Source organism: Pseudophryne corroboree, chromosome 8 (genome assembly GCF_028390025.1).
Source record: "Pseudophryne corroboree isolate aPseCor3 chromosome 8, aPseCor3.hap2, whole genome shotgun sequence".
Classification (NCBI taxonomy): domain Eukaryota; kingdom Metazoa; phylum Chordata; class Amphibia; order Anura; family Myobatrachidae; genus Pseudophryne; species Pseudophryne corroboree.
Window position 1 is genome coordinate 302,201,358 of NC_086451.1, and position 19,732 is coordinate 302,221,089.

General features: G+C 47.6%; 1 protein-coding gene across 2 annotated transcripts in view; it reads left to right on the forward strand.

The window, feature by feature from the left end:
* Positions 1-4: 4 nt before the first annotated feature.
* Positions 5-19,732, forward strand: part of FAM199X (family with sequence similarity 199, X-linked) — an 86,614-nt gene continuing 66,886 nt past the window's right edge. Inside the window, exons 1-4 of one of the 2 annotated variants that reach the window (XM_063937354.1) lie at positions 5-113; positions 4,149-4,368; positions 18,589-18,738; positions 19,553-19,714. In XM_063937354.1, the coding sequence (XP_063793424.1) occupies positions 64-113; positions 4,149-4,368; positions 18,589-18,738; positions 19,553-19,714 (582 nt within the window). In that variant the 5' untranslated portion in view covers positions 5-63. Of the gene's footprint in view, positions 609-4,148; positions 4,369-18,588; positions 18,739-19,552; positions 19,715-19,732 lie in introns of both variants that reach the window. The other variant, XM_063937353.1, reaches the window with a different exon arrangement.

Sequence of the window (19,732 nt, forward strand, 5' to 3'; positions counted from 1 at the left end):
TCCCTGGTCAGCGCCCCCTAGAGGAGGGTTTTATGATTACAACTCGCATCCTGTCCAGTGTTGATGTTTCCACTGGAAAGGGCATCCCCGGGTCTCAGAGCCGGCACGGATAGGCATGTACCCGGTGGTGTACACCTAAGCTGTGTGAATCTCCCGCTGCATGGTGTCCCAGTCACCGCCGCTCGGCCGTACAGCGCACCGGTCTGGGGGCACTGCCGCTGCGCTCCTCTTGCCCTGTAGGGGGCGCCGGGTCCGGCTGCGCGCACACACCTCTCTTAGCTCGAAGCCGCCGGACGCACACGCAGAGGCCGCCGCATCATCACCGCCGCCGGCCCCGGGGACAGTAGCCGCGGAGACCAGAGCGAGGGGAGAGGCAGCAGTGGCATGGGGCAGTGTGCGGGCAGATCGCTGACATAGGCCCCCACCCCATACCCCGCCATGTCTGAGGGCCTGTACGAGAAGTTCCTGGCCCCGGACGAGCCCTTCCCCCTGCTCTCCCAGCGGCCGGGCAGCATGAGCGAGGAGGGGTGCCTGGATGTCAGCGACTTCGGCTGCCAGCTCTCCTCCTGCCACCGCACCGACCCCCTGCACCGCTTCCACTCCAACAGGTGGGTGCCCGCCCCGGGGAGGGCTCTGCCCGCTTCTGGGGTGTCCCCCCCCCCACTGCCAGGACGCTGAGACTGTGCCCGTCGCCACGGCTGCTCCTCACCCCAGGGAGTCCCTGGCAGGCCCAGTTGTAAGGGCTTCTTGTCCCTGTTTCTCATGGCCGACCAGCCCATTATATTGTGTGTTACTCTGCCCTTTACAAGTCACTATTAGCTGAACAAGAGCTTATTAAATTATTTTGCAGACAATGCTGGGTATTGTAGTGCTCCAGGGTTTTGCACCCGCTCATCAGCAAAGCGACCCCAGGAGATATTTGAGTAGCACATTTATACCATCGCTGACAAATGTATATAATTCGGATTTGTTTCATCACTTAGAGAAGCCAATGAAACCACTTCACATGTGTTACTTCATTTTATAGATTATAGGGGCAGAAGGTTTTGGAAGCTAAAGAAACTTCTGCTGATACTATTAGAGTAGTAAGCTGTCATGTGCTTATCCTTTTTTAACTTTAATAATCTTCGACTGCACCAAATCCGGTGGTTTTTTGCCACCCTCATACTTATGTCAGTGTCATCTGCTGATGTAGCTATGTTTATTTACCCTGAACTTGTCCTATATTGTCTTCAACTGTAATGGGCCCTACACACTGGCCGATATTTTGAAAGATATGAACGATCTCGTTCATAAATGAACGAGATCTCGTTCATATCTTTCAGTGTGGAGACTTAAGCGATGAACGATGCGCGTCCCCGCGCTCGTTCATCGCTGGTCTCCTGTCGGCTGTGCATGCAGGCCAATATGGACGATCTCGTCCATATTTGCCTGCACGTCTATGGAGCCGGGTGACGGGGGGAGTGAAGAAGCTTCACTCCCCCCGTCACTGCCCCCCCCGCCGCCGGGTCGCTCGTCGGCCGTATCGGCCGTCGGGCACCTCGGCCAGTGAGTAGGGCCCATAAGTCACTGTTTTTCGGTTTTAATTATTGTTTATGTACTCTGTAATCGGGCGCTGCAGATCCCTTGTGGCACTATAGAAATAAAGGAGAATAATAATAATGAGTGCAAAACCAAAGTGGGTCTCATGTTCAGGACACTTCCAACATTACAGTACGATCATGGTTCACATGTAAGGGCTTATTAAAAGCATGTATTGGAAAACAAGTAAATACACGACTATGAAAGCACTACAAAATATGTTGGTGCTATAGAGATGTTAATAAATAATGTGTGCTTTAGATGTGTTTTAGGAACGCTACCAGTACAGTCTATTGCACTGGTAGCATCTTCATGCTTGACAAATAACTTGTTCGTGTTTACTTATTTTGATTGCGACATACAGTGGTGTATCCCACCCACATCTATCCCATTAAATGGCATATATCATTTGTCCTGTTTTTTAGTGCACTTTTTATGTATTTCTTAATTTGAAAAGTGCATAAAAAGGTGCACGAGCCCTAGATGTATAATACTTAAACTGGGCATACACTATACCAGGCATTCCCAACCACGGTCCTCAAGGCACACTAACAGTGCAGGTTTTAGTGATATCCAGCCTTCAGCACAGGTGACTTAAATCAAAATAGCTCAGCTACTAATTAACCATCTGTGCTGCAGCCTGGATATCACTAAAACCTGCACTGTTGGTGTGCCTTGAGGACCGTGGTTGGGAATGCCTGCACTATACCATTATCTGGCAGATAATCTGTGGTTGGAATGAAAACCTGGTAATGGATGAGAGCAACTGACAATCGACCATTTACTACCAAACACTGGAAAACGGACAAAACGTCATTTATACGAATTGGTTAAATCACGGACAGGTTTTGTCCATTTTCCAGTGTTTGGTAGCCAATGGTCGTTTGTCAATTGCTCTCATCCATTACCAGGTTTTCATTCCAACCACAGATTATCTGACAGATAATTGTATAGTGTATGCTGATGGCAGTTTTTAATTATTAACATACTGGATTTAGCCTAGGTACACACTATACAATTATCTGTCGGATAATCTGCCAGATTTAGCTGTTGGAATGAAAATCTGGTAATGGATGAGAGAAAATGGCAATCGACCATTTGCTCCTAAAAACTGCAAAATGGACAAAAACAGTCGTTCATCCAAGTTGGTTAAATTTGTGTTTAACCGATTTGTATGAACAACAGGTTTTTGTTAGTTTTCCAGTGTTTGGGAGCAAATGGTCGATTGTCATTTGCTCTCATCCATTACCAGATTTTCATTTCAACCAGCTAGATCTGGCAGATTATCTGACAGATAATTGTATAGTGTGTACCTACTTTAAGCGCTGCTGTAATCCATGCAAGTTACAGTGTAAAGGACTGGAGAACACATGCTTAATGGTATTGCTAGGTGCGAGTGATACCCCTTTCACACCAAAGTCCCGGATTTGGAACACTGTTCCAAACCGGGTCAGACCCCTTTCACACAGTGGCGCCAACCCGGGTTGGCGGCATTCACACTGCACAATGGTGCAGTGGAACTCCAAGCGCCAGTGAGCCGGCTCTCCGTGTGGTTTGAACGGGACCTGGGTCGGATGGCCCGGGTTACCTGTTCACACTGCCAGGAAACCTGGGTAGCTCCTGTGTTCAACCCTGCTAGCTACCCGGAGGGGTGTGGCAAGACATACTCTAGTCTGGGATAACATCGCGCTGAATTGAATAGCTCTGGGAGCTCCTTCAGAACACTTCAATCCACGTTCAATTGAATCGACCCCGTTATCGTCAGTTTTTAACTGCTGATGTCACTGCTTGCTGCACAACATCCTGCAGCCGGAATATGGGCGCAGTTGCTCTGTAAAGTGGTTTGTCTGTTATGCATCTATAGATTACACACATTTATATTTTTAAACTATTTCACGTTTCCTCAAATAAACCAGATACTACAGCTACTGCTATGGCATTTACACATCCATGCTGGGACATACTGTATTGTTCCACAACAGCTGGAGAGGTCCACAGGCTACCTAACTCTGTTAGAAAACATGATTGTTACTGTATTTTGTAGGCCCTACACACTTATCGATTACACTTAGTGATATGAACGAGATATCGTTCATATCGCTCAGTGTGTAGGCACCAACGAATAACGATGCGTGGCTCCGCGATCGTTCAGCGTTGGTGCCAGCTCGTTTATACCTGCAAGCCAATGTGGACAATATCGTCCATATTGGCATGCAGGGCTATGGGGCCGGGTGATGTCAGGAAGTGAAGAAACTTCACTCCCCCCCCTGCCGCCTGGTCGAACAGTGTGTAGGGCCCTTAAGATCTGTTACACTACGACCTGCGAAATGGTAATCATGTAGCTATCGTCAAATAATGCATTCTTTGTTGTCTTGAGGATTTTCTGTCACGTTCTTGGAACTTGTTTGGTGTGTGATTTGTATTATCATATATAAGTATATTTCTGAATTACTTTCTGGACATTAAATATAAGCTAATGTTTGGAAAGGAGTTGTGGTAAATGTTTATCCTGTTCTCTTGTTTTTCAGTCATTAGTAGAAAAATATTTATCCTGTTCATGTTTGTAGGTGGAATCTAACATCATGTGGAACCAGTGTGGCAAGCTCTGAATGCAGCGAGGAATTATTTTCCTCTGTGTCAGTAGGAGACCAAGATGACTGCTACTCCCTCCTGGATGACCAAGAGTTCACTTCCTTTGACCTGTTTCCTGAGGGCAGTGTTTGCAGTGATGTCTCCTCATCCATCAGTACATACTGGGACTGGTCTGATAGTGAGTTTGAATGGCAGGTAATTCGTCATCTCAATTTATCATTTAAAAAACGATTTAACTTTTTCTCAGAAGAGATTTTTCCAAATTAGCAGTGTCTTCTGGTGGAAAATGTATTATTGGACCTCTAAACATGAACGTGTTTTATATAAATGACCCTGTTGAATTACCAAATTCATATTGTGAAGTCTCATGATAGTTTATATTTCCTCCCCCCAAAAAAAATAAAAAATAAAAAATAAATAAATATCAGAACAGCTTGCCCAGTTCATTTAGAAATATCAAGTTGCAGCATCAAGTTGAGGTCACCTGATAGCTCTGCAGTGTGTGAGCTTGGTGATGTGCATGTAAGAGTGGGCAAATCAACTTGGACTTTGAAATATAGCAATTAAGATAGCAGACCAGTGTAGGAGGCTAGTAGTGGCATTGTGCAAAGTACAGGAGGCACGTATGCGATATAGCTGCCGGCGGGGAGTTGCCGAGGTATCGCATGCGAGGCTGCTTGCAATACATCTGCTTAATATATGGCCACCTTTACAGTCTAAAGGGGAAGGGCAGACAGACTGGGGTGATACAGATCTGAGAGACCATGAGCATGGAGCAGTTGGTTAGGATGAGAGCTGGAAGGCTTTAATAGAGATGTAGGTCTTGAGAATCTGTATTTCTCTAACGTCCTAAGTGGATGCTGGGGACTCCGTAAGGACCATGGGGAATAGCGGCTCCGCAGGAGACTGGGCACATCTAAAGAAAGCTTTAGGACTAACTGATGTGCACTGGCTCCTCCCCCTATGACCCTCCTCCAAGCCTCAGTTAGATTTCTGTGCCCGACGAGAAGGGTGCACACTAGGGGCTCTCCTGAGCTTCTTAGTGAAAGTTTTAGTTTAGGTTTGTTATTTTCAGTGAGACCTGCTGGCAACAGGCTCACTGCATCGAGGGACTAAGGGGAGAAGAAGCGAACTCACCTGCGTGCAGAGTGGATTGGGCTTCTTGGCTACTGGACATTAGCTCCAGAGGGACGATCACAGGCCCAGCCTGGATGGGTCCCGGAGCCGCGCCGCCGGCCCCCTTACAGAGCCAGAAGAGCGAAGAGGTCCGGAAAAATCGGCGGCAGAAGACGTTCCTGTCTTCAATAAGGTAGCGCACAGCACTGCAGCTGTGCGCCATTGCTCTCAGCACACTTCATACTCCGGTCACTGAGGGTGCAGGGCGCTGGGGGGGGCGCCCTGAGACGCAATAAAACATGATAAAAATACCTTACATGGCAAAAAATACATCACATATAGCTCCTGGGCTATATGGATGCATTTAACCCCTGCCAGAATATACAGAAAAACGGGAGATAAGGCCGCCGAAAAGGGGGCGGAGCCTATCTCCTCAGGACACTGGCGCCATTTTCCCTCACAGCTCAGTTGGAGGGAAGCTCCCTGGCTCTTCCCTGCAGTCACTACACTACAGAAAGGGTTAAAAAAAGAGAGGGGGGCACTAATTAGGCGCAGTATTAAAACATACAGCAGCTATAAGGGGAAAAACACTTATATAAGGTTATCCCTGTGTATGTATATATATATATATATATATATATATATATATATATATATATATATATATATATATATAGCGCTCTGGTGTGTGCTGGCATACTCTCCCTCTGTCTCCCCAAAGGGCTAGTGGGGTCCTGTCCTCTATCAGAGCATTCCCTGTGTGTGTGCTGTGTGTCGGTACGTTTGTGTCAACATGTATGAGGAGAAAAATGATGTGGAGACGGAGCAGAGTGTCTGTAACAGTGATGTCACCACCTAGGGGGTCGACACCTGAGTGGATGTACTGTTGAAAATTACGTGACAGTGTCAGCTCTGTATAAAAAAACAGTGGTTGACATGAGACAGCCGGCTACTCAGCTTGTGCCTGTCCAGACGTCTCATAGGCCGTCAGGGGCTCTAAAGCGCCCGTTACCTCAGATGGCAGATACAGACGCCGACACGGATACTGACTCCTGTGTCGACGGTGAAGAGACAACCGTGATTTCCAGTAGGGCCACACGTTACATGATTGAGACAATGGAAAATGTTTTATACATTTCTGATAATACGAGTACCACCAAAAAGGGGTATTATGTTCGGTGAGGGAAAAACTACCTGTAGTTTTCCTGAATCTGAGAAATAAAATGAGGTCTGTGATGATGCGTGGGTTTCCCCCCGATAACAAGTGATAATTTCTTAAAAAGTATTGGTGTATACCCTTTCCCGCCAGAGGTTAGGGTGCGTTGGGAAACACCCCCTAGGGGGGATAAAGTGCTCACACGCTTGTAAGAACAAGGGCTCTACCCTCTCATGAGATGGCCGCCCTTAAGGATCCTGCTGATAGAAAGCAGGAGGGTATCCAAAAATGTATTCACACACATACTGGTGTTATACTGCGACCAACAATCGCCTCAGCCTGGAGGTGCAGTGCTGGGTTGGCATGGTCGGATTCCCTGACTGGAAATATTGATATCCTAGATAAGGATAGTATATTATTGCCTATAGAGCATTTAAAAGATGCATTTCTATATATGCATGATGCACAGCGGAATATTTGCCGACTGGCATCAAGTATAAGTGCGTTGTCCAATTCTACCAGTAAAATGGTCAGGTGATGCGGATTCCAAACGGCATTTGGAAGTATTGCCTTTGAAAAGGGACATTTGGGGTCGGTCTTTTAGACCTGGTGGCCACGGCAACAACTGGGAAATCCACGTTTGTACCCCAGGTCGCCTCTCAAAATAAGACGCCGTATTATCAGGCGCAGTCCTTTGTTGGCAAGCGGACAAAAGGTTCCTCTTTTCTGCTCGTGACAGAGGGAGAGGAAAAAGGCTGAAGAGATTAGCCAGTTCCCAGGAACAGAAACCCTTTCCCGCTTCTGCCAAGCCCTCAGTATGACGCTAGGGCCTTACAAGCTCAGGCACGGTGGGGGCCCGTTCTCAATGAATTTCAGTGCGCAGTGGGTTCACTCGCAAGTAGACCCCTGGATCCTTCAGGTAATATCTCAAGGGTACATATTGGAATTCGAGACGTCTCCCCCTCGCCGTTTCCAAAAGTCTGCTTTACCGACGTCTCCCTCTGACAGGGAGGCAGTTTTGGAAGCCATTCACAAGCTGTATTCCCAGCAGGTGATAATCAAGGTACCCCTCCTGCAACAGGGAACGGGGTATTATTCCACACTATTGTGGTACCGAAGCCAGACGGCTCGGTGAGACCGATTCTAAATCTAAAATCTAAAATCTTTGAACACTTACATACAGAGGTTCAAATTCAAGATTGAGTCACTCAGAGCAGTGATTGCGAACCTGGAAGAAGGGGACTACATGATGTCTCGGGACATCAAGGATGCTTACCTTCATGTCAAAATTTACCCTTCTCACCAAGGGTACCTCAGGTTATGGTACAGAACTGTCACTATCAGTTCAGACGCTGCCGTAGGGATGGTCCACGGCACCCTGGGTCTTTACCAAGGTAATGGCCGAAATGATATCCCTTTGAAGGAAAGAAATTTTAGTTATCCCTTACTTGGACGATTTCCTGATAAGGGTAAGATCCAGGGAACAGTTGGAAGTCGGTGTAGCACTATCTCAGGTAGTGTTGCGGCAGCACGATTGGATTCTCAATATTCCAAAATCGCAGCTGGTTCCGACGACTTGTCTTCTGTTTCCTAGGGATGTTCCTGGACACAGTCCAGAAAAAAGGTGTTTCTCCCGGAAGAGAAAGCCAGGGAGTTATCCGAGCTAGTCAGGAACCTCCTAAAACCGAACCAAGTCTCAGTGCATCAATGCACAAGGGTTCTAGGTAAAAATGGTGGCTTCCTACGAAGCAATCCCATTCGTTAGATTCCACGCAAGAACTTTCCAGTGGAACCTACTGGACAAATGGTCCGGGTCGCATTTTCAGATGCATCAGCGGATAACCCTGTCACCAAGGACAAGGGTATCCATCCTGTGGTGGCTGCAGAGTGCTCATCTTCTAGAGGGCCGCAGATTCGGCATTCAGGACTGGGTCCTGGTGACCACGGATGCCAGCCTGCGAGGCTGGGGAGCAGTCACACAGGGAAGGAATATCCAGGGCTTAGGGTCAAGCCTGGATACATCACTTCACATAAATATCCTGAAGCTAAGGGCCATTTACAATGCTCTAAGCTTAGCAAGACCTCTGCTTCAAGGTCAGCCGGTGTTGATCCAGTCGGACAACATCATGGCAGTCACCCACGTAAACAGACAGGGTGGCACAAGAAGCAGGAGGGCAATGGCAGAAGCTGCAGGGATTCTTCGCTGGGCGGAAAATCATGTGATAGCACTGTCAACAGTATTCATTCCGGGAGTGGACAACTGGGAAGCAGACTTCCTCAGCACGACCTCCACCCGGGAGAGTGGGGACTTCACCCAGAAGTCGTCCACATGATTAAAAATCTCGACAGGTATTGCGCCATGTCAAGAGACCCTCAGGCAATAGTTGTAGACGCTCTGGTAACACCGTGGGTGTACCAGTCAGTGTATGTGTTCCCTCCTCTGCCTCTCATACCCAAGGTACTGAGATTGATAAGATGGAGAGGAGAAAGCACTATATTCGTGGCTCTGGATTGGCCAAGAAGGACTTGGTAACCGGAACTTCAAGAGATGCTCACGGAGGATCCGTGGCCTCTACCTCTAAGAAGGGACCTGCTCCAGCAAGGACCCTGTCTGTTCCAAGACTTACCGCGGCTGCGTTTGACGGCATGCCGGTTGAACACCGGATCCTGAAGGAAAAAAGGCATTCCGGATGAAGTCATCCATATCCTGATCTAAAGCCAGGAAGGATGTAACCGCAAAAACATTATCACCGCAATTGGCGAAAATATGTTGCGTAGTGCGAGGCCAGTAAGGCCCGACGGAGGAAATTCAACTGGGTCGATTCCTACATTTCCTGCAAACAAAAACAAAAAACTGCAACAAACGAGCGCCTAATCATCAAAATAAAAAGTGAAAACCAATACGTGTTTCATAGAATTAAATAATCACAATTTTATGTTCCTGATAGTCTGCGCTTGCCGGAATACTATGTGTAGTATTGTGGTGATAGCATAGAAAAAGAACAAACGGCTGCGCTGAATATCAGGAACGAAACATAATGTACAGAGAGCCAACGTAAAAAATAACAATGTTTATTAATAAAACATATAAAAAGATTATTTATCAAATAACCGGTGAATAATATATATATAAATATATATAAGAACAATCACTAGACGTGAACTAGTGGTATATTGTAATAACTCAGCTTATTGGGGTGAAAAGTTCCGTGATTCACTTAGATAGTTGATAAATACCAGGTGTGTTGGTAGGATCCTAATGAATTAAAAGTCCCTCAGTTGAAATTGATATTCAATACCTTTCCAAAATGGGCTGGTAAGAGCCGAGCGTCCTCGGCTTCAATGTCCTGCAATGCCCATATACGCTGTGCAGCGGAAAGGAATGGACTGTCTCTCTCACAACCCGGTCGTGGCGGCGTGTGCGCTGAAGCCGCTGATGTCGGATGCTGTAGACGGAGGGTGCAGCGCGGACCAAGGAACACCTGGAAGATTTCACCTGAGCTGAGTGTGGATAGGGGCGGGTCCTGACGCGTTTCGTCACGTTCACGTGACTTTCTCAAAAGCTACCTTTCTCAAAAGCTACCTTTGAGAAAGTCACGTGAACGTGACGAAACGCGTCAGGACCCGCCCCTATCCACACTCAGCTCAGGTGAAATCTTCCAGGTGTTCCTTGGTCCCCGCTGCACCCTCCGTCTACAGCATCCGACATCAGCGGCTTCAGCGCACACGCCGCCACGACCGGGTTGTGAGAGAGACGCTCCATTCCTTTCCGCTGCACAGCGTATATGGGCATTTCCTGCAAACAGGAGTGTCTATGGGCCTGAAATTGGGGTCCATTAAGGTTCAGATTTCGGCCCTGTCAATTTTCTTCCAAAAAAGAACTAGCTTCAGTCCCTGAAGTTTAGACGTTTGTAAAAGGGGTACTGCATATACAGCCTCCTTTTGTGCCTCCAGTGGCAATTTGGGATCTCAATGTAGTTTGGGTTCCAAAAGTCACATTGGTTTGAACCACTTAAATCTGTGGAGTTAAAATGTCTCACATGGAAAGTGGTCATGCTGTTGGCCCTGGCCTGGGCCAGGCGCATGTCAGAATTGGCGGCTTTATCCTGTAAAAGCCCTTATCTGATTTTCCATTCGGACAGGGCGGAATTGAGGACTCGTCCTCAGTTTCTCCCTAAGGTGGTTCCAGCGTTTTCACCTGAACCAACCTATTGTGGTGCCTGCGGCTACTAGGGACTTGGAGGAATCCAAGTTGCTGGATGTTGTCAGGGCCCTGAAAATATTTCCAGGACGGCTGAAGTCAGGAAATCTGACTCGCTGTTTATCCTGTATGCACCCAACAAGCTGGGTGCTCCTGCTTCTAAGCAGACTATTGCTCGTTGGATTTGTAGTACAATTCAGCTTGCACATTCTGTGGCAGGCCTGCCACAGCTAAAATCTGTAAAAGCCCGTTCCACAAGGAAAGTGGGCTCACCTTGGGCGGCTGCCCGAGGGGTCTCGGCTTTACAACTTTGCCGAGCAGCTACTTGGTCAGGGGCAAACACGTTTGCTAAATTCTACAAATTTGATACCCTGGCTGAGGAGGACCTGGAGTTCTCTCATTCGGTGCTGCAGAGTCATCCGCACTCTCCCGCCCGTTTGGGAGCTTTGGTATAATCCCCATGGTCCTTACGGAGTCCCCAGCATCCACGTTAGGACGTTAGAGAAAATAAGAATTTACTTACCGGTAATTCTATTTCTCATAGTCCGTAGTGGATGCTGGGCGCCCATCCCAAGTGCGGATTGTCTGCAATACTTGTACATAGTTATTGTTACAAAAATCGGGTTATTATTGTTGGGAGCCATCTTTTCAGAGGCTCCTCTGTTATCATACTGTTAACTGGGTTCAGATCACAAGTTATACGGTGTGATTGGTGTGGCTGGAATGAGTCTTACCCGGGATTCAAAATCCTTCCTTATTGTGTACGCTCGTCCGGGCACAGTATCCTAACTGAGGCTTGGAGGAGGGTCATAGGGGGAGGAGCCAGTGCACACCAGTTAGTCCTAAAGCTTTCTTTAGATGTGCCCAGTCTCCTGCGGAGCCGCTATTCCCCATGGTCCTTACGGAGTCCCCAGCATCCACTACGGACTATGAGAAATAGAATTATCGGTAAGTAAATTCTTATTTTCTCTAACGTCCTAGGGACTCCGTAAGGACCATGGGGATAGACTGGCTCCGCAGGAGACATGGGCACTTGAAGAAAGAATTTAGTTCCTGGTGTGCACTGGCTCCTCCCTCTATGCCCCTCCTCCAGACCTCAGTTTGATACTGTGCCCAGACGAGCTGGGTGCTTTTCAGTGAGCTCTCCTGAGTTTACTGATAGAAAGTATTTTGTTAGGTTTTTTATTTTCAGGGAGCTCTGCTGGCAACAGACTCCCTGCTTCGAGGGACTGATGGGAGAGAAGCAGTTCTACTCTCTGAAGCTAGGTCCTGCTTCTTAGGCTACTGGACACCATTAGCTCCAGAGGGATTGGTACGCAGGATCTCACCCTCGCCGTCCGTCCCAGAGCCGCGCCGCCGTCCCCCTCGCAGAGCCGGAAGATAGAAGCCGGGTGAGTATGAGAAGAAAAGAAGACTTCACAGGCGGCAGAAGACTTCATGATCTTCACTAGAGGTAACGCACAGCACTGCAGCTGTGCGCCATTGCTCCACACACCTCACATACTAGTGTTCACTCTAGGAGTGAAATGGGGCAGGGCGCCGGAGTCCGGGGGCACATGTGTGCGCGCGCGGCTTCGCCACGCGCGCTCGAGATGGGGGCGTGGCCACGTAAATTAGGGGGCGTGGCCACGCCTCCGTCATTTTAGGGGGCGGTGCGGCCCACAGACGCTACTATAGAGAGTGTCTGTGGCCGGCGACGTCACTGTTGGGGGCGTGCCCAGCACCTCCGTCGGTGCTGGGGTTCCCCCAGCCCTCTCCCAATGCGTGAATGGATGCCGCGCGCATGCGCACGGCATCTATACACGCCGGGAGGGCAGGGAGCGGGCGGCTGTTCTAGCAGGGCGCCGCAAAAGGGGCAGGGCGGGTTTTGCCTGTTAAAAAACGGGCAGGGCGCGGCGCCCTGCTAAAACAGCCTAGAGTGAACACTAACATACTCCGGTCACTGTGTAAGGGCGCAGGGGGGGGCGCCCTGGGCAGCATTTGGGACCTCATATTGGCAAAAAGAACACATATATACAGCTGGGCACTGTATATATGTATGAGCCCCCGCCAAAATTACAGTTTAAGCGGGACAGAAGCCCGCTGCCGAGGAGGCGGGGCTTCTCCCTCAGCACTCACCAGCGCCATTTTTTCTCCACAGCACCGCTGAGAGGAAGCTCCCCGGGCTCTCCCCTGCTGATGCACGGTAGAAGAGGGTTGAAAAGAGAGGGGGGCACATAATTAGGCACAAAAAAACTGTAACATACAGCAGCTACCTGGTTAACATTAAGTTACTGTGTTATTCCTGGGATATTATAGCGCTGGGGTGTGTGCTGGCATACTCTCTGTCTCTCCAAAGGTCCTGGTGGGGGAACTGTCTTCAGAAAGGACATTCCCTGTGTGTGTGGTGTGTCGGTACGCTTGTGTCGACATGTCTGATGAGGAAGGCTATGTGGGAGAGGAGCGGGAGCAAATGAATGTGGTGTCTCCGCCGACGGCGCCGACACCTGATTGGATGGATATGTGGAAGGTTTTAAATGATAATGTTAATTCCTTGCATAAAAGATTTGACAAGGCTGATGCATTGGGGCAGTCAGGGTCTCAACCCATGCCTGACCCTATGTCGCAGGGACCGTCAGGGTCTCGTAAGCGCCCACTATCCCAAATTGTTGACACAGATACCTACATGGATTCTGACTCCAGTGTCGATTACGATGATGCAAAGTTACAGCCAAAATTGGCTAAATCCCTTCAATATGATTATAGCAATAAAGGATGTTTTGCACATCACAGAGGAAGCCCCTGTCCCTGACACGAGGGTGTATATGTATAAGGGAAAGAAGCCTGAGGTAACTTTTCCCCCCTCACACGAACTGAATGAGTTATGTGAAAAAGCTTGGGAATCTCCAGATAAAAAACTGCAGATTTCCAAACGGATTCTTATGGCGTATCCTTTCCCGACAACGGATAGGTTACGATGGGAATCCTCCCCTCGGGTGGACAAAGCTTTAACACGCTTATCCAAAAAGGTAGCCCTGCCGTCCCAGGATACGGCTACCCTCAAGGATGCTGCTGATCGCAAACAGGAGGTTACCCTGAAGTCCATTTATACACATTCGGGTACCTTACTAAGACCGGCAATTGCGTCGGCCTGGGTGTGTAGTGCTGTAGCGGCATAACGGATACCTTATCTGAGGAATTGGATACCCTAGATAAGAATACTGTATTATTGACCCTGGTGCATATAAAAGACGATGTCCTATATATGAGAGATGCCCAAAGAGACATTAGTCTACTGGGTTCTAGAATAAACGCTATGTCGATTTCTGCCAGAAGGGTCCTGTGGACTCGGCAATGGACAGGTGATGCCGACTCAAAAAAGGCATATGGAGGTTTTACTTACAGGGGTGAGGAATTGTTTGGGGAAGGTCTCTCGGACCTGGTCTCCACAGCTACAGCTGGAAAGTCAAATTTTTCTGCCTTATGTTCCCTCACAGCCTAAGAGAGCACCGCATTATCAAATGCAGTCCTTTCGTTCACAAAGAAACAAAGTCCGAGGTGCATCCTTTCTTGCCAGAGGTAGGGGCAGAGGAAAGAAGCTGCACAACGCAGCTAGTTCCCAGGAACAGAAGTCCTCGCCGGCCTCTACAAAATCCACCGCATGACGCTGGGGCTCCACTGGCGGAGCCGGGCCCTGTGGGGGCACGTCTTCGGAGTTTCAGCCACATGTGGGTTCACTCCCAGGTGGATCCTTGGGCAATAGAAATTGTGTCTCAGGGTTACAAGCTGGAATTCGAAGAGGTGCCTTCTCGCCGGTATTTCAAATCGGCCCTACCATCTTCCCCCCAAGAGAGGGAAATAGTGTTAAACGCAATACAAAAATTGTATCTTCAGCAGGTGGTGGTCGAGGTTCCCTTCCTTCAACAGGGAAGGGGTTATTAGTCGACCCTGTTTGTAGTCCCGAAACCGGACGGTTTGGTCAGACCCATATTGAATTTAAAATCTCTGAACCTATACTTGAAAAGGTTCAAGTTCAAGATGGAATCGCTAAGAGCGGTCATCGCAAGCCTGGAAGGGGGGGATTTTATGGTGTCACTGGACATAAAGGATGCGTACCTTCATGTCCCCATTTATCCACCTCATCAGGCGTACCTAAGATTTGCGGTACAGGATTGTCATTACCAATTTCAGACGTTGCCGTTTGGTCTCTCAACGGCCCCGAGGATTTTCACCAAGGTAATGGCGGAAATTATGGTGCTCCTGCGGAAGCAAGGTGTCACAATTATCCCGTACTTGGATGATCTCCTCATAAAAGCGAGATCAAGAGAGCAGTTGCTGAACAGCGTATCTCTTTCACTGAAAGTGTTACAGCAACACGGCTGGATTCTCAATATTCCAAAGTCGCAGTTGGTTCCTACGACTCGTCTGCCCTTCTTGGGCATGATTCTGGACACGGACCAGAAGAGGGTTTATCTCCCAATAGAGAAGGCCCAGGAACTCATGACTCTGGTCAAGAACCTATTGAAACCAAAACAGGTGTCAGTGCATCATTACACTCGAGTCCTAGGAAAGATGGTGGCGTCATACGAGGCCATTCCCTTCGGCAGGTTCCATGCGAGGACTTTCCAATGACACCTACTGGACAGGTGGTCCAGGTCACATCTTCAGATGCATCGGTTGATCACCCTATCCCCCAGGGCCAGGGTGTCACTACTGTGGTGGCTGCAGAGTGCTCACCTTCTCGAGGGCCGCAGATTCGGCATTCAGGACTGGATCCTGGTGACCACGGACGCAAGCCTCCGAGGTTGGGGAGCAGTCACACAGGGAAGAAATTTCCAGGATCTTTGGTCAAGTCAAGAGACTTGTCTTCACATCAACATCCTGGAGCTAATTGCCATATACAACGCCCTACGTCAAGCGGAGACCTTACTTCGCGACCGACCAGTTCTGATCCAGTCGGACAACATCACCGCAGTGGCTCATGTAAACCGCCAAGGCGGCACAAGGAGCAGAGTGGCAATGGCGGAAGCCACCAGAATTCTTCGCTGGGCGGAGAATCATGTAAGCACACTGTCAGCAGTGTTCATTCCGGGAGTGGACAACTGGGAAGCAGACTTCCTCAGCAGACACGACCTACACCGGGGAGAGTGGGGACTTCATCCAGAAGTCTTCGCACAGATTGTGAGTCGGTGGGAACTGCCACAGATAGACATGATGGCATCCCGCCTCAACAAAAAGCTACAGAGGTATTGCGCCAGGTCAAGAGACCCTCAGGCAGTAGCGGTAGACGCCCTAGTGACACTGTGGGTGTTCCGGTCAGTCTATGTATTTCCTCCTCTTCCTCTCATACCAAAGGTTGAGGATAGTAAGAAGAAAAGGAGTGAGAACAATCCTCATTGTTCCAGATTGGCCAAGACGGACCTGGTATCCAGATCTGCAGGAACTGATCACAGAAGATCCGTGGCCTCTTCCTCTAAGACAGGACCTTTTGCAACAGGGACCCTGTCTGTTCCAAGACTTACCGCGGCTGCGTTTGACGGCATGGCGGTTGAACGCCGGATCCTAGCAGAAAAAGGCATTCCTGTTGAGGTTATCCCTACGCTGACAAAGGCTAGGAAGGAAGTAACAGCAAAACATTATCACCGTGTATGGCGAAAATATGTTTCTTGGTGTGAGACCAAGAATGCTCCTACGGAAGAATTCCATCTGGGTCGTTTCCTTCACTTCCTACAAACTGCAGTGAATTTGGGCCTTAAATTAGGTTCCATTAAGGTCCAGATTTCGTCCCTATCCATTTTCTTTCAAAAAGAATTGGCTTCTCTCCCTGAAGTTCAGACTTTTGTAAAGGGAGTGCTGCATATTCAGCCTCCTTTTGTGCCTCTGGTGGCACCTTGGGATCTTAACGTGGTGTTAAGTTTCCTAAAGTCACACTGGTTTGAACCACTTAAAACGGTGGAGTTGAAATATCTCACGTGGAAGGTGGTCATGTTATTAGCCTTGGCTTCGGCTAGGGTAGTGTCTGAATTAGCGGCTTTGTCACATAAAAGCCCCTATTTGGTTTTCCATATGGATAGAGCAGAATTGCGGACCCGTTCGCAATTTCTGCCAAAAGTGGTTTCATCTTTTCATATGAACCAACCTATTGTGGTGCCTGTGGCTACACGTGCCTTGGAGGATTCCGAGTTACTTGATGTGGTCAGGGCTTTGAAAATTTACGTAGCCAGAACGGCTAGAGTCAGGAAAACTGAAGCGCTGTTTGTCCTGTATGCATCCAACAAGATTGGTGCCCCTGCTGCAAAGCAAACTATTGCTCGCTGGATTTGTAACACGATTCAGCAAGCGCATTCTACGGCTGGTTTGCCGTTACCAAAATCGGTCAAGGCCCATTCCTCTAGGAAGGTGGACTCTTCTTGGGCGGCTGCCCGGTGGGTCTCGGCACTACAGCTGTGTCGAGCTGCTACTTGGTCGGGTTCAAACACTTTTGCAAAATTATACAAGTTTGATACCTTGGCTGAGGAGGACCTCATGTTTGCTCAATCGGTGCTGCAGAGTCATCCGCACTCTCCTGCCCGTTTGGAAGCTTTGGTATAATCCCCCATGGTCCTTACGGAGTCCCCAGCATCCTCTAGGACGTTAGAGAAAATAAGATTTTACTTACCGGTAAATCTATTTCTCGTAGTCCGTAGAGGATGCTGGGCGCCCATCCCAAGTGCGGACTTCTGCAATACTTGTATATAGTTATTGCTTCAATAAGGGTTATGTTATAGTTGCATAGGTCTTGAACTGATGATATGTTGTTTTCATACTGTTAACTGGGTAGTTATCACAAGTTATACGGTATGATTGGTGTGGCTGGTATGAATCTTGCCCTTGGATTAACAAAATCCTTTCCTCGTACTGTCCATCTCCTCTGGGCACAGTTTCTCTAACTGAGGTCTGGAGGAGGGGCATAGAGGGAGGAGCCAGTGCACACCAGGAACTAAATTCTTTCTTAAAGTGCTCATGTCTCCTGCGGAGCCCGTCTATCCCCATGGTCCTTACGGAGTCCCCAGCATCCTCTACGTAATAGGGGTGCTAACAACTTCAAGACATATTTTATTGTTACAATGTTCTCATACAGATGGATTTTATTTGAATAAAAATGATTTAATTTTGTAAATCTTCAACCACCGCATGGATATGAACAGATTGTGAGGTACTGAAACTACCCATCAGTTAATATTGGTGTTTTCATAGAGGTTTCTTTGTTGTGTACACTTTTGTCAGTGTCAGTCATCCCTGTATTGTATGTCTGTTAATTGGAGGCTTTTGTAGGGAAACTCCCTCTAGTCGTTGATTGCAGTCTTGATTACAGCTTTGGCCCCAGTGCCAGATTCTTTTTTTTTTTTGTGCCACTGTATATTACTGAAAGATGGGGAGCTCCTATGTTTACCAGCCTTGTTATTGGGAGCATGAAGTGCACAATATAATCCAGTCATCTACAGTTTCTTATAGAGTTTATTTTGGGATGTAATATAGTGTATATTCAGTAACGAGCTGTGCCCTGGGAAGACCTGCATACTAAGGAGACAGTCTGAGCTGTTGCCTGAATCTAACAAATACAGACAGAATACAGGCATGCTGGTTATATTCATGCATTTCCATTTTACATCCTGTCCAGCCTCCCATATTGGGTGCATGTTGTCAAGCCACACTGTGCTAATAAAGGATGCGTTTATATAAAATAGTATAGCGTAAAGGGCCCCATACACTAGTACGATTTTACACGATTTCATACAATTCCGATATATCCGTCTGATATATTGTATGAAATTGTGTACAATCGTACACTTGTAAATATGTATGACTTTCCTTTGTCATGAGAAAAAGGATCACTAACACTGAATAATTTTATTGAAACTGGCAAAAAACAGTGAAAAGAAAATGTTAGTAATAAAACCTGCATGACTTCTGCTCCCTCCAGTTGCCTGGGAGTGACATTGCAAGCGGAAGCGATGTGTTGTCAGACGTCATTCCCAGTGTACCCAGCTCTCCTTGTCTGCCTTCCAAGAAGAAGAACAAACACAGGAACCTAGACGAGCTCCCTTGGAGTGCTATGACGAATGATGAGCAGGTAACTAACTAGCACTTAGACATACAGTTGAATAAACACTCTCTTCCTACCCAGGCCTTTGAAATCTAGTGTTCAAATTAAGTAAAGCTGTACTGGTATGATCGTGGTGCAGGTGTGACCAACATCTGGATGACCACACAAACATAATAAAGTTGATGCATTAACTTGTGCACTAGATTTTTTTTTTTTTTTTACTGATTTTTTTTTTTTGTGTTTGTTTATTTACGGCGTTATAATTTACTAATTAAGCGTTACTTATAGAACCAGCATATTCTATTGCTCTTTTTATAATTGGGAACATCAGTAATAAAACAAGACTGGGTAATAACAGACAGACAGACATAAGGTAAGGGGTTCTGCTCACAAGCTTACAATCAATATATTTTATATATAGGCATTGATATACAAGGATAGGCGCTACCTATTGCATAGTGGTCCAGCCAGATTAGAGTTTCTTGGTGGGCTGTATGATCCAGTCACACAGTACTGTCAGCCTGAGTTCAGGAGGATGTGTGGATGAAGAGAACATATAAAGTTATGTGTGGACTGTATAGAGGGGATGTAATTGTGTAGGAAAGCTTTTGGAGGTTATGTGGGTGGCTGCGGAATATGATAAGCTTGTCTGCAGAGGTGAGTTTTCAGGGAACACTTGAAATTTCAGAGACTAGAGGATAGGGATTGATAAATGGATCTGTATTCTGGCCTGAGTCTGGCACTTCTATGCCTGTGTTTGTTGTGTGGAACTGCCATTTTGTTACTATTATTATTTATAATTTTTTCTTGCGGATAAATTCTTTACACCTGATTCTTCCAGGTTGAGTACATTGAGTACCTCAGTCGAAAAGTCAGCACAGAGATGGGACTTCGGGAGCAGCTTGACATAATAAAGATCATTGATCCTACAGCGCAAATCTCCCCTACTGACAGCGAGTTTATCATCGAGCTGAACTGCCTGACCGATGAAAAGCTGAAACAGGTTTGTCAAACAATGAGT